The sequence below is a fragment of the Acanthisitta chloris genome, unplaced genomic scaffold (genome assembly GCF_000695815.1).
Source record: "Acanthisitta chloris isolate BGI_N310 unplaced genomic scaffold, ASM69581v1 scaffold8367, whole genome shotgun sequence".
In the NCBI taxonomy this organism is placed as follows: Eukaryota; Metazoa; Chordata; class Aves; order Passeriformes; family Acanthisittidae; genus Acanthisitta; species Acanthisitta chloris.
In genome coordinates this window covers 17,128-31,682 of record NW_008682121.1, presented here as the reverse complement: position 1 = coordinate 31,682, position 14,555 = coordinate 17,128, and the positions used below count along the sequence as shown (strand labels likewise).

The 14,555-nt window shown below is 36.0% G+C and overlaps 1 protein-coding gene across 1 annotated transcript in view; it reads left to right on the top strand.

Moving 5' to 3' along the window:
• LOC103805729 (voltage-dependent calcium channel subunit alpha-2/delta-1-like) overlaps positions 1-14,555 on the top strand; it is a gene marked incomplete at its 5' end in the record, with an annotated part of 60,227 nt that overhangs the window by 44,475 nt on the left and 1,197 nt on the right. The window contains 6 exons of the mRNA XM_009078389.1: positions 1,917-1,995; positions 4,265-4,314; positions 6,490-6,579; positions 9,036-9,104; positions 10,722-10,796; positions 11,808-11,882. Coding sequence (XP_009076637.1) covers positions 1,917-1,995; positions 4,265-4,314; positions 6,490-6,579; positions 9,036-9,104; positions 10,722-10,796; positions 11,808-11,882 — 438 coding nt within the window. The remainder of the gene's footprint in view (positions 1-1,916; positions 1,996-4,264; positions 4,315-6,489; positions 6,580-9,035; positions 9,105-10,721; positions 10,797-11,807; positions 11,883-14,555) is intronic.

The window sequence follows — 14,555 nt, the reverse complement described above, 5'->3', positions numbered from 1 at the left end:
AACAACCTGATCTAGTGAGGAGGTGTCCCTGCCCAGGGCAGGGGGTTGGGACTAGGTGATCTCTAAGGTCCATTCCAACCCTTAAACTCTATGATTCTATGAAGTCATGTTGTCACTGTCAGTACTGGTATTTTCAAGGTAATAAAAGGCATTTTTCATCTGTGTTTATCCATATGAACTATGAGAATGAAATTTTACCATCACACAGGCAGAGTCAGTCCCAAACCTGTCTGTGCAACTAGAAGTCTAATTGGCTTATTACTGGAGAGTGACCCTGTATGGAGTAGTCTTAAAAGTTTAAATTTTTTCTGTATTTAGAAAAACCAAACAACAAAGCAAGCACTTGAATCAACATTCAGTGCAGCAGAGTAGTTGCTTTATTTCTGCTTTTAACTGCAGAAACAAAGGGCTTGTATGGATAAAACAAATTAAAACATATTGTTAATTAAAAATGACATCTAGCACAAAGCTTTGTTTGCCCTCCTTGCATATAGGGGTCAACACTAATAAAGTTTCACCATTTGCTAGCTGCTGATGGATGATGTGGAGCTATTCCTATGGCTCTCGGTTAATATTTAAGCTCTGATTATGTTGCATTACTTTTGTTCCTTCTTTGAGAAATGAAGGTTTAGGTACTAATTGCAGATGGTAAATAATGTGATGGAAATTTGTATAAACAGTTATTAAAAAACTTGGCAGTGATCAGGAACTAAGAAGGAATCTCTGCAATTTTTTATTGTGAATCCTATTTAAAGGAAACATTACCTTATTACTCAGTTACAGCCTGCATTGAATTAATTGCATTATATTTTGATTTTAAGCATACTCATAGGCTCCATAGAAAGGAATTTGTATCCTGATTTAGATTTGTGATCTGTGATTAGTGCATTGAAGTGGTAAAGTTGAAGATCCATAAAGAAAGAGATGCCTGAAAAAGAAACAAAGTCTGATCCTTGGACAGAAAGACATGAATACAGTGAACAGCTTATTAAAATTGCTGGGAAAATATTTTTCCCAGTTTTTACAGAAACACTCAGGTTTGGAGCAAAATATCTAACCAGAAGCAGAAACATAATAATTGTACCTTTTCTGTGTGTCTGGTAGGATTTGTAATATTTATACAGCAATACAAGGTTTGGGTTTAAAATTTTTCTCATTTAAATCAGGTAATTGGCATGGAAAATTATTTCAGCTGAAAAACCTGTTCTCAGTCCAAATCTTGGAGAGAATTTGGTGAATTCCTCTGAAGTCATGACTCATTACAGGTGATGAGATAGATTGGAGTTGCAGAATAGAATTATGCTTATAAAACATATAATTCAAATGTGTATCAAGAGTTCAAAGTGAAATATCAAAAGATTAACCTTTCTGTGGAAATCTGCCGAATTAATTTATTGTTTCTACATCAAAAAGACTAGAAGTCTGAACAAAATGAGAATTTGTTTTCTGGAGTATCTGAAAATTACATATTTTCCCCCCCCCTGAAATTATTTTAGGTCCTACTAAGTCCTGGTTTGCTTTGCTTTGAATTCTACTGTCATGTATATATTCCTTTAAATTTCTTGGTAAGAATGTTATGTTGATAGGCAGATAATTTTATGTAACCAGAAGAGTTAAAATTACCACCACAGCAAAAAAACCTAAAACTGTGTTTCATGAGCAACCACTCATGTAAGACCTTTAAAGTGTAAAAGAATGAAGGAACATTCTTCTTGATGGAGAAAATTATAGTAATACATAAAATATAATCATCTAGAAACTATTGCATCTTTCCTATCTATTATGATGACAAAAATTGGAAAATGCATATTTTCTTTTCGTGTTCGACTGTATGAAAAATCCAAGTATCATTAACTTGAGCTTCACCAGCTAATAAATGATATATAGTGATGTGCATTGTGTTTGAACTTGCACAGGTTCGTGTGTTCACCTTTTCTGTTGGGCAACACAATTATGACAAAGGACCCATACAGTGGATGGCCTGTGAAAATAAAGGTACTGTGTTTTCCTTCAAAAATAACTTCACTAGAGCTTTGGATAAGTGATATCTTTATTATTCCCTAAAAAAAACCCTCCCATTTTTTCAGCTTGATTTTTAGCTTTAGTGTATTTGTGGCTAAAAGACCCCAAAAGTTATTTGATTAAATAGTGTGTATATGAAAATACATATAAAAATAAGCTTGTATATTATCTTTGATAACTTTATTTAGAACTTTATATTGTAAGAAAACTACCGCAGTAGTTTTTGTAATAATAAGGTTTTATGGTTCAGTTTTGAGAATATTTGTTGTAATAGCCATCTATGAAGAGATGGAACTGATGACAGAAAAGAAATTAAGCAAATCTGGATCCAATTAAGAGGTCTGGACAAAAGGATTTTTGTTTGGTTAGTTGGCTGGTTAGATTTCTTTCTGTTTTTCTCCAAAACTTACAAGGAACCAGATGACCTAGAATATTTTTCCCCCTTTATAATGAGAATATCAAAATTATTTTTGCTGTGATTTCTTAGCAACTTTTCAATATCTGAAGGGCCTACAAGGAGCCAGAGAGGGACTCTGTGTTAGGAACTGCAGTGACAGGACAAGGGGAAATGGATTCAAACTGAAGGAGGGGAAGTTTAGATTAGATATTAGAAAAACATTTTTTTACTCTAAGGGTGGTGAGACACTGTCCCAGTTTGTCCAGGGAGGTAGTAGATGCCCCAACCCTGGTGGTGTTCAAGTCCAGGTTGGATGAAGCCTTGAACAACTTGATCTAGTGAGGAGGTGCCCAGGGCAGGAGTTGGGATTAGATGATCTGTAATGTCCATTCCAACCCCTAAAATTCTATGATTCTATGATTCTTAGCTTCTGAGAGCACCTAGCATTTTCTATATTTTATCCTAATGTCTTTATGTAGCAAAAAAATTATAAAAAATATGAAAATAAATGCTTTCTCCTGATATTTCTACAAGAAAAAATGTGCTCAGAAAGACTTTCAATGAGTGTAATAAAGAGGTGTCTCAAATACCTTACAACATAACTATCAAACAAGGCATGAAAGGTCAATACAGATAACTAGAGAACATACAAGTTATCGAACAATATTTCCTCATATTTTGAACAGAGAAATTTCCAGGCCTGGCTGAAAATGTGAAAGCATTTTGCAAATCAGTGAAAAGCAAGAGATGAGAGGTGTGATAGATTACAAAGGGTCTTGATAATGAAGACTGTGGGGGTAGGAATTAAAGATATTCTCAGGCAGAAGAATAGCATAAACCAAAGATAAGGGAAAGATGTAGATGCAGAAAACAAATCTGTAGAAGAATCCATAGCCTGTATGAATAGCTTAGGTGTCATAACCTCCTGAGTCCCTTAGCAAGTTGTGCAGAAGACTCTTCAACTTCATGAAGAGCAGATTGTGTTGTCAGATAATTCCAGAAAATCAGTTTGTGTTTTGAACAGATTTTTTGCTTCCTAACATCTTTGCATCTCAAAGTACTGTGTGCATGTCACCTCCATTGTTTTGAAACAAATGAGGACCAGCTGACTTAAAGCACAACCACCTAGAGCATCTTATTATTGTGGCAAAATGATCATAATCTTCAGTCCAAAATTGATGTGATCATTTTTTTACACATCCAAAGAAGCAGTTTTGCTTCATTTTTGCTTATAGCAAAGTCAACAACTAACCTCAATACTGCAGTCCTCTACCCTTTCCTTCCAATCTGACTCAAAACTTACTTGGTCTGAAGCTGGATCTGAGTGCCTGGCTTCAGTCTTCTTAGTTCTGATGGGAAACATTTTTAATTCAGTAAAATAAGTGATAGAATCAGTGCTTTCCACTGAGTGCCTTGTGTTTTTATAACATGAATTCACTCACATGGCAGAACATAGCTGTACTTGCATTCCTACATGCATTCAGCATATAATTATGTTGCTGTCACAGTGTATTAAAATAACCATTAAATACACTTGCACATCATAGTAACTGGGATTTCAGGAGTACAAATTCAGTGCATTATCCAGCCTTAAATAAAACAGGCAAAAGAAACATGATGTATGATCTCACTGCTTAAAAGTACCTAGCTTGGTTTGAATGGCCTGGTGACCCATCATAATGTGGCCATGAGTTGTGGTGGCATCTACTATAAAAGTATTTCATTCCTACATGATAATTCTTATGAAAATTAAACTAGAAATTACAAGATGAATGAAATTTCTCGAGATTAAGTGACTAGGAATATATGATTGTAAGATGGCATTATTTCTGTTTCAAATTTCAGGTTATTATTATGAAATTCCATCTATTGGAGCCATAAGAATAAACACCCAGGTAAGTGTGTGGTCCAAATCCAGATAGGGTTTTAACACAGAGAAGTGAAGTAATTCCTCTTCTCAAATATTCTTGCTTTTCATCTCTGCTTGAATCAATTAAATCTGAAGATACACTCCATTTAGAACAGAGAAAAAAAAAATCAAGGCTTTCTTCTGTATATGATTGATTATGCTCTAAAAGTATTCTAAGTGGTTGCAGTGAGCCAGTTTAAAATGTGATCCCTGTTTCCCTGGCCAGCTGGCCCCCAGCAGCTTGCATGCAGCTAGTCATGTTAGCTTCTTCTAGCATCTTTTGCACCAGCAGTTCTGGTGTCCTCAGCATAAGAAGGACATGGAACTGTTGGAGCAAGTCCAGAGGAGGCCACAAAGTTGCTAAGAGCACTGGAGCATCTCCCTGTGAGGACAGGCTGAGGGAGTTGGGGCTGTTGAGCCTGGAGAAGAGAAGGTTGTGTGGAGACCTCAGAGCAACTTTTCAATATCTGAAGGGCCTCCAGGGAAGCTGCAGAGGGATCTGTGTTAGGAACTGCAGTGACAGGACAAGGGGTAATGGTTCAAATTGAAAGAGGGGAAATTTAGGTTAGATATCAGGAAGAGGTTTTTCCCTGTTCTGGTGGTGAGACCCTGTCCCAGGGTGCCCAGGGAGGCTGTGGTTGCCCCAACCCTGGCAGTGTTCACAGCCAGGTTGGATGAGCCTTGAGCAACCTGCTCTGGTGGGAGGTGTCCCTGCCCAGGGCAGGGCTTGGGACTAGATGATGTCTAAGGTCCATTCCAACCCCTAAAAATGTGTGATTCTATGATTCTACAGCAGACTGACCCTGTGCACACAGCAGAGCATCCAAAGCATTCTGGATCCTGCACAAGGACTATGTTTTGGCCTCAGCTTTCCTCCCGGTCTTACATGGTCCCTTAAACTTTGATGCTGAGACATGACTGAAATTTTATTATAAAGTTCTATAAACCCAGTAACATTTTATAATTCATAGTCCAGCTCCTGCCATACTTACAGTAAGATCCAAAGGGGTTTGTATTATGTGGAGAAGGCTGTGGATATGTGTGAAGAGAGAGCTCTGCTAGAGCATCTGAACTCATCTGGGCAGACACAGTACAATCCTGTTTGTAGGAGAGGTCCCTGACTTATGGGAGACATTCCTAGATGGATCCAACTGCTCTGTGAGCAGCACCACTTTTTCCCTTCAAAAGGGACACAGGAACATTTTAGCAGGCGTGCATGAAGATAACCAAGGGCACAGGACTTTGACATTATAGGATGTGATCCAAGCTGATAGTGTAGAAGAACAAGTATTCTTTTCAGTTGTCTTAAAGTCCATGTACTCCCATGTTCAGAACAGCAGAGAAATATCATAGCAGTTCTTTGTCCTTACAAGGCATAACATGTCTTGGCAGAAAATAAGAGTCCTTTTTTTGGCTTGAGTCAAAGTCCTTTGATTCTGTTAAACTCTTCCAGATAGTGTCTGACAAGAAATATCCCTAATAAGATCAGACAAGTAGAAAGGGTTAATGACTGCAAGAAGTTTGATGGCATCTACTCCCAAACTAGTCCAAAAATCTGACATCTCATAAGATCACCAGCTTTAGCCATACTCCCAAACTGAAGGAACGACAGGAACTCTGAGGTTTTATAACTCTGATTTTCTTTTTAATTTCAATAGAAGTTATGCAAGTTGTTGCTGTAGGAGCTTAACATACCCAGCTGTTACACCACTCACCCTCCATCGCCCACTCTCTCTGCTGGTTTGAAGGTTCTGCAATCTGCTTGTAATTTCATTATGTCATTAGCAATTAATTTTGGAACAAACACAGTTGTAATTCTCACTTTGTGGAAAGAGAGTGGTGGTTATGGATTTGTAAGGTCCATGTGATTGAGACTGAAGTATGGGAATTACCTTGTCAGTAAATACTACAAACTGGGGGCTCAATTTTTGTGTAGTATAGTTGTAAAGAAGTAATCAAATGCTGCTCCTGTATTAGTGGTAAATTTTTGCTGCTTTTTTTTTCTCTCATATTTTAATAGGGAGTGGTAAATTTTTGCTGCTTTTTTTTTTCTCTCATATTTTAATAGGTTTTTTTTTCATTATTGTTGATTTTTATGTTGTTTGTGCTCTTTGATCTAGTAACTGCCTTCTGATGAGTTTTTTTTTATGCTTTTTGGCAGGAATATCTGGATGTTTTGGGAAGGCCAATGGTTTTAGCTGGAGAGAAAGCCAAACAAGTCCAATGGACAAATGTCTATCTGGATGCTCTGGTATGATCTGTATTTATCTCTAGTAAAGTAAGAATTTTAGCAAATCAGCAACTATATACATCTATACACTTCAGTAGGACAATCTCTAGCAATAGAGCTATTTCTAACATTCTGGTCATTACTTACACCTTGTATCCTTCTGAGTGTCCTGAAATTGAACAAAGAAAAGCAATTTATCCTTAGATGTTAGGAAATTTTTTTTGTCTGTTAGGGTGTTCAGGCACTGCAATAGATTGCTCAGGAAGGTGATGGAGTCACCACCTCTGAAAATATTTAAGAGACATCTGGATCTGACACTAGAGGATATGATTTAGGGTTTAGGGGTTCCAGCAGTGACAGGTTAATGGTTGGACTCGATGATCTTAGATGTCTCATCCAACCTTGATGATTCTATGATTCTAGACAGATTTTCAAGTGTAGGTCACTGTTGACCTCAATTTAATAGAAGAAAAAAGAAGCAGATAGTTTTCCACAGTCGTACGTGCTGCAGTGAAGGTCATTTATGTTACTGGTTTGTCGTTTTTCCTCTTCCCCTCCCACACCCTCCAAAGATTATTCCAGGCAGAATGAAATTTGTCAGTATTACTGGATATTTGTATGGATTTTGAGCTTGGATCTTTAAGCTGTTGAAGTTGTTGAAATTGCTTACTTGCTCAAGGTAATTATTTTGTTAATTGGACAGTGTCTATAATTGGGAAATAAACAAAAAGACACATGAAATGCTTTCTTACTGCTGAATTTAGCACTTTGGTCTTGTAAAACAAAAAAATTCAGGAAACTGTGAAAGGCAGAGTATTATTAGCAGCAATCTAATCTGTTGCTCTAGATAACTTTCTGAGTGACTCTATCAAGGCAAAATTTGATGCAAAATGGTCATGTGGAATCATGGATTTATCCAAGCTCACGTAGTCATCTACTGTCATGTCAAAATCCTCTTCTTCTTCCCATCAGTCAACATTGCTGTGACATTTTTATCAACATATAACTTTCGTCATCAAAATAACTGAGCGTGAGACTGAGCGTGGAAGTTCAATGCCCAGAAGTTCATTAACCAGGTTTTCTTGGTTATTGCTGAGGTACTTCCTGGAGACATACAGGATGTGATGACAACAGTTCATATGTTCTGTACATATCCTGCTGTAAAGCCAAAGATAAATTTATAGCTAGGGATAGAGATCTGTTTAGTCAAGTAAAATGATACCTGTTGTGTTAGTTTTTACATTCAGTGGATTCATTCAAGTCTTTTTATTCAAGTTTTTCTCCATTCATGTGTCATATATATGTTTTTGTATAGATATAGATATAAAGATTTATATAAAAAGTAGGACAACCCAAGGTAAACTATTGAGATAAAGGCTGAAATTTCTGGATTTTCTCAGCACAGGTGATCTAACCCACTCTGATGTTTGGTTTTATAAGGGACTTGGACTAACTTACAATATTGGTTAATTATCTTAAATTCCCTAAAACAAATCCTTCTTTTAGGGCTTACAGTTCTCCTGCTTGTGCCTCACTGGACTTTTTCTTAGCCTTTTGCTTTTTACTTTCCAGCAGCTGTTTTGGGACTAAGGCTGAAGAAATGCAAAGTGTATTGCATGAGGCCACATTAGAGTTGTGCTTAAATTCAGATTATGAATTTGGAAAGAAGTACTTTCATTTGAGGCTGTTATTCAAGACTGTCTTTAAGAATTTGATGCATTTGTAGCATTTCACATCTCTTTTCCAGCCTTGTTCCTTCAGGTTCTATTCTAACCATGTTGCTCTGGCCTCATTTTTTTGCAGAATAATCCCAGATACTTTAAGGTTTACCAGTTAGGCATAATTTTTTCATAATTATTGCCTCCTCTAGCTGTAATTTTTTTTATCTGGGGGGGTGAGGGAGGTGATTTTGTCCTATTTCTTTATGTATCTCTTCAATGCATCATCTAAATAATGTCCTTTCTCTTTTCTACTGATTCATCCCCATTTCTCTTCTCCTAAAATTCCACTTCTACTCTTCACCTTGTAACTTCACTAACTCTGACATCATCTCTGATACACAGATGTTCATGAAGGATGGTTTAAAATTCAAAAAAGTGCTACTAGACAGATTTCATCACAGTGGATTAATATAGTATTTTAGATTATTTTTTTTTGCCGTTGAAACGAAGAAAAGTGATATGACTCCTCAATAAAATACATGGAAGGATTAAGCATCAATGAGGGGAAAACTTATTTTTAAAAAGTAATATAATATTCCTAGTAATATATGGACATAAAGAAAATGTAATTTCAACTTAATGTAATTTCTCTTCATTGAGTCAATGAAGTAGCATTTGTTGTTTTGACTTGCTTAACTTTTACAGACTGAAGTTCAGTGTTTGGCTGCACTAATCCTAGGATTGTTCTAATATATTATAGGTCAATATTTATAACTAAAAAGTAATTTTTCCCTTCTTTATGTGGTCATCTCCTAGGAGCTGGGCCTTGTGATTACAGGAACTCTACCTGTCTTCAATCTAACAAAGGAACAAAATGGGAAAATCGTAAGCTATTCATTAAAGGGGGGAAAAAAGTTATTTGAATTAAATTTAATGTTAAGTGCCTTGGAAAAATGTGTATTTTCATAGAGTGTTCTGCAGTTTAAGTGTCTTGTGCATCAGAAACAAAGGGGTCATATCTGGTTACCTGATAACCTCGTGGGAACAAGAACATGCAGTTACCCTTTTTGTCATTCTGAGTTTCAGGGTATGACGTTCCATGACCTATCACTGTGACCTGGTGACCAGAGGAATGCACTCAGTGCTCAGTAGATGGGAAATAGATGATGATATTATTTAGACCTTGCCAAGAAAGGAATGTCTAGATAAATTTATAACATATCTCTGACGCTATGACATTCAGGAAAAAGACACTGATGTAGACAATTTCAATTAGTTGGCTGTAACTGTAATAGAAAAGAGCACTGTACACTGAGATTAAATTCTAAGTGTCAAATAAAATTGCCCATTCCTATTACTGTCTGACATGGAATTAATTCATGTCCTCTTCACAAAAATCAAAACCTTGAATGTGCTTTACAGTGTGTGATAAAATATTGTACATGTGGTGTGATACTCATATTCGTTCAGGGCAAAATATACAGAAATTTAGACAAGAAATTCTTTGACTTGGTTTCTCAGATGCTACATAGTTTTGCCATCTAATTACATACATACTACATAGACTCTGTATGAATAAATGAGAATTTGATCCCTACCATGTCTTTTATTTCCTTTCAGAATAGTCCTCTTAGTTTCCCTTTAAAAACAGAGCAGGAAAAAAAAAAGGTTTCATAATCTTATCTACAAGACAGTAAGACAATGCCTGGAATTGACTGAGTCTGGTTCAAAGTGAGAGGCTGCAGGTTATCAAAGGATGTCTTTCTAAGAAATAGGGCCGATGTGATTTAGCACAGAGGAACAAGAAGAGAACTTGAATGTGCTCGACTTGTATCTCTCCCTGAATTTATTCACAGACTGCAAAATACATACTGCAATAAATTTTCCACATTTATTTAATATGGAGCAGGGTTCAGGTGATAGCATGGAAATGACTCCCTTCCTTTCCTGTAGCAGAAAAATAAATTACAAGTGAAGTAAATGTAGCGGCTGAGTCCCTGAGTTCAAAAGCTAATGATTCTTACAGTCTCTGTGGTTTGGAGTTTTTTTTGTTGTGGGTTTTTTCATTCATCATTATACCATAGCCAAAAGAGTTAATTGTTTTGAAGTCTCACTTTCCAGTTGCCCAACCTAAGCAAGCAATAGTGGCTCTATGTTGGTGCTAGTAGTTTAGCATCTCCATAATTGGCAATTTTATCGCATCACTTTTGCTTTCATCTGTTTGGTTCTTACATATATCCTTTGTTCATCCAGGAAAGTATCCATATTCATCTTCAGAACAAAGCTCATATTCTATACTAGATTGGAATGTACTGGATTTTATTTTGAATCACCTTGACATTGTGTAAGATATTTGGACTCGACACATAAGAAAACAGGCAACTTCTCAAATGGTGTCTGTAAAACAAAAGATGAAGGCAAAAACAAAACTTTACTGACTGTTGCAGTTATTCTGCATTGTAAATATGCCAAACATACACTAACATGTTGGAATTTTACCAGAATCAGCTGATCCTTGGAGTAATGGGAGTTGATGTCTCTTTAGAAGATATCAAAAAATTGACACCCCGATTTACAGTAAGCAGATTTATGTATGATTTATTTATGATTTCTGTGCATGTTCTTTCATAAGTCATACAGCAGTGACTGGATTTGAGTCAAAACACCAACAGACTTCTTTTCCTACATTCTTTTCTATTTTTGCATATTCTCTGGTTGTTTTCTTTCTAGCCCTACATGTGTTTCTGTGTGATTTGTCCATCAGGATACATCTGTAAAAGACAACTATTGCATTGGAGGATAGATGCCAAGTAATTATTTTCCTGTAGCTTAAAGTACTGCTCTTTAGTTGAGTGTTTGTCTCAAGGTGTAAGGTCAGACCTTGAATCCTGTGCTCAGTTCTGGGCCCCTCAGTTCAGGAGGGACATTGAGGAACATAAGTTAGCACTGTGCCCTGACAGTGAAGACAACCAACTGCATGGTGAGCACCTCCATCAGGAGTGCTCTGTCCAAGTTTCATCTCATCAGGATGAGAAATACACTGAGGCCCAGTGAAGAGCCACTAAAATGGCCAAGGGTTTGGAGTATACAGTACAGAAGGAGAAGATAAGACAGACATATTCAGGCTGAAGAAGGAACCCAATGTGTTACCTAATGGGAATTAAATAGAGAATGGACCTCAGCATTGCCTAAAAGAGATGCAATCAACATAGGTGTGGCAATGGAAATTCCAGCTGGAATTTAGGAAAAAAAAGGGAACAGGTTGCCCAGAGAGGGTGTGCAAATGCCACTGAAAATATTCAAAGACCCTTTGAAAGCTAGTCCAACTTCAAAGTTGGATTTTTAGCTTGATTTTCAGGGAAGGTTGTACCAGCTAACCTCCAGAAGTCCCATCAGCCTAAATTATTCTACAAATTTATGATCCTAAATGACTAAATATTAAGAAATTATCTTCACTATGTTAATATCTCAGATACTTCTTGTTATTGAGGATGTGTATTTTCCTCAGTTTGAAAATTTCTTGAAAACTATCAATTAATCTTTATTACTTAAGACCTTATAATCCTGAACTTCATTTCTTTCTTTCAGCTTTGTCCAAATGGATACTATTTTGCAATCGATCCTAATGGGTATGTGCTACTTCATCCAAATCTCCAACCAAAGGTATGAAACACCTAATTTATTTCTCTATAATAAAGGGACATTGTCAGAAAAAAAACCCCAGAAACTAGAATGTGCTGAAAGTACCAGAGAGCAATAGTGAAAAAAATCTCAGTTTTGTGGGTGTCAGGAAAATCCATGGTGCACATATGGCTTCATCTAAATCTGCTTTAGTCACCACAAAGGTCAACTTTGGCTTGTATTGAATTTAGTTGTCAATAAAATTAAAAAATATGAATATTTTACATGCACATTTAGATAGGTGAAGTGTTTCAATGTACATATTGATAAAAAGCAGCTAGTGGTGTCTCTGATATTGTGAAGAACTTGTAGTGTGTTACAAGATGCTCTTGAAGTAAACTGAGAAGTTTACTAGTACAGATGCTTTTTTTGTTATGCTTTCCCATGTAAGAAATTGAAATGTTTATACTTGCAAAACCACAGAAATCAGTGGCAAACACAATGTATTTTACTTGTATTTTTGCATTGGTTTATTTGCTTATTTTCTGTTTACCAGAGCTGAAACCTGAGCTGAAGAGTTGGGATGGATCTAGCTGAGCATCCCTTCCCAGAATGTTAGATTTTTAGTAGTTTAATTTCAGAAAGATCTTTCATCTTTAAAGATGATTTTTTAAAAAATCTAAATATAATTGGGACACAACTGTCTTCAAATTTCAGGAAAATTGAAACCAAATCTTTCAGTCTGGCTCTTTACCCCTTAGCTGTAGTTAGTCCTGACCTTGTGAAGACTCCTAAATGAACATGTATCTTCTTAAATAAGTTGCCTTGCTAATTTTGATGAGAAATTGCAACATGAATGGCTGAATATTTTTTTTGTGTGAGTTCAGAACTTTCATCTTTGATTTAGTGAAAGGTTTCTCCATATGGAATAATCTTCTCTTTAGTGGATTTCTGGAAAATTCTTATATTTTAATTCCATTAGAAACAGTGTTTCAGTGAATTCTGTCTCTTCAGTTCATAGAGCACAAATGCAGCATTATGTAAGACAGAGTTAAAATGTGTTTAGCTCACAAGAAATATTAGAAATTTGCTCTGGATGGAGAGAAATGTATAGATTCTTCAAAGGTAACAAGTTAGAAACAGCAATGAATTCCTGTAAGCCTAGAGAAGTTATCCATGTAGTCCATTTGCCAACATTAAAATTTCTCATTAAGTCTGAGCAATATTTGTCCAAGATGAATGCAAACTGTCAATACACAGGTAAATAAGGCTAGCAAGGCTTTGAGACTTTAGTGTTGCCTTACTCCTGTCTTTTTTTAGCACTTACTACACTTGAGAGAAACTTAAGTAATGGAAACCTGTATTTTACATCTTTAGGCATGGAAATATTGGTGGGTTTGTTGGATTTTTTTGCTTGCTTGCTTTTTTTTTTTTTTTTTTTTTACTGGATGAATGTCCATCACTTTGTTCCTCCCAGTAACAACAAGTCCTTGACCTCTTGGCTGTGCATCTTTCCCCTTATAGTCCTGTCATAGCTCCAAGAGGCAAAGTCACTTTTCACTGCATCACCATCTTTAACTGCCAAAGAGAGAAGAAAACATTAAGAATTCATCTACATATTTTAGCGATTCATTAATTTCATAAGCTGGGGGAAGGCAGTTTTGTGAATATTTTAATTAATTTTCTGGAGAAGTAATTAATATGTTTGAAATCTTTTGCCAAGTGTTTGACACAAGAAGAAAGAAAAAAGTGTGTCTGAAGAAGAGGAAGAATAACTCGATCGTAACTACTCAGGAAATATCCCTTCTGATTTGTTTTGAAAGGCTTTTAAAAAATTAAAGGAAAAATGGAAAAGAAGGTTTTTATAGAGTCTTCATAACTGAGAAGGACTTCAGTTTTTTTCTATCTGCATTGGGTTTTCATGTGTGAAAAAAACGAAAGGTTTTATTTGACAATTTTGGTGAATTATTTAGAGACAATATCTGCATCATTACTGACCCAATCTGTTCTTAATTAGAAATTATTAGTAATTCAGATGATGGCAAGTGCCTATTTACCTTTTCCTGATCTGCAAATGAAACTCTCTTTTCATTAACAGGAGGAATATAGAAAGAAGCAGTGCAGGATTCTCATTTTATGCATAATTTTGTGAGAAACTGATGCATATGAATTCTGTTCATCTTTTATGTGCTATTAGACAGCAGTGTAGCCCCATGGCACTGAAGAATGAAAACTTTTGTTGGTTAAAACCTCAGCTGATTCCAGTTAAATCTAGGCAGACTGAGATGAATTATTAGGATATTAATTGTAATGGTTTCACTGTGTAGTTTTCTACTTATAAGGATATGGAAGTCCAGAGATGCTTTCCCACATTGCTCAAATCTTTGCTTTAGAGTATGTTTTACATAAGATATTTTATAAGTGATGATTTGTATGTTCAGAACAATGTCTAAATGTCATTGTTGTCATTGTTGTTATTAACAGTTACACAGACTAGACTTTTTCCCCTCCCAGTTTGTTTGGGGTGGTGCATGCTATTCAGACTGATACAAGAGCTACAGTTTAAAACTCAGGTACACTACGAAGACAGATGTATTTAGAATTCATGGATTTTCTTTAACATGTCATATTAATTTTAGTTGAACCTCCTGGTAGCTGTTAACTTATTAACAAACAATATCTTAACCCTCTTTGCCAGCAAATTTTCAGTAGATG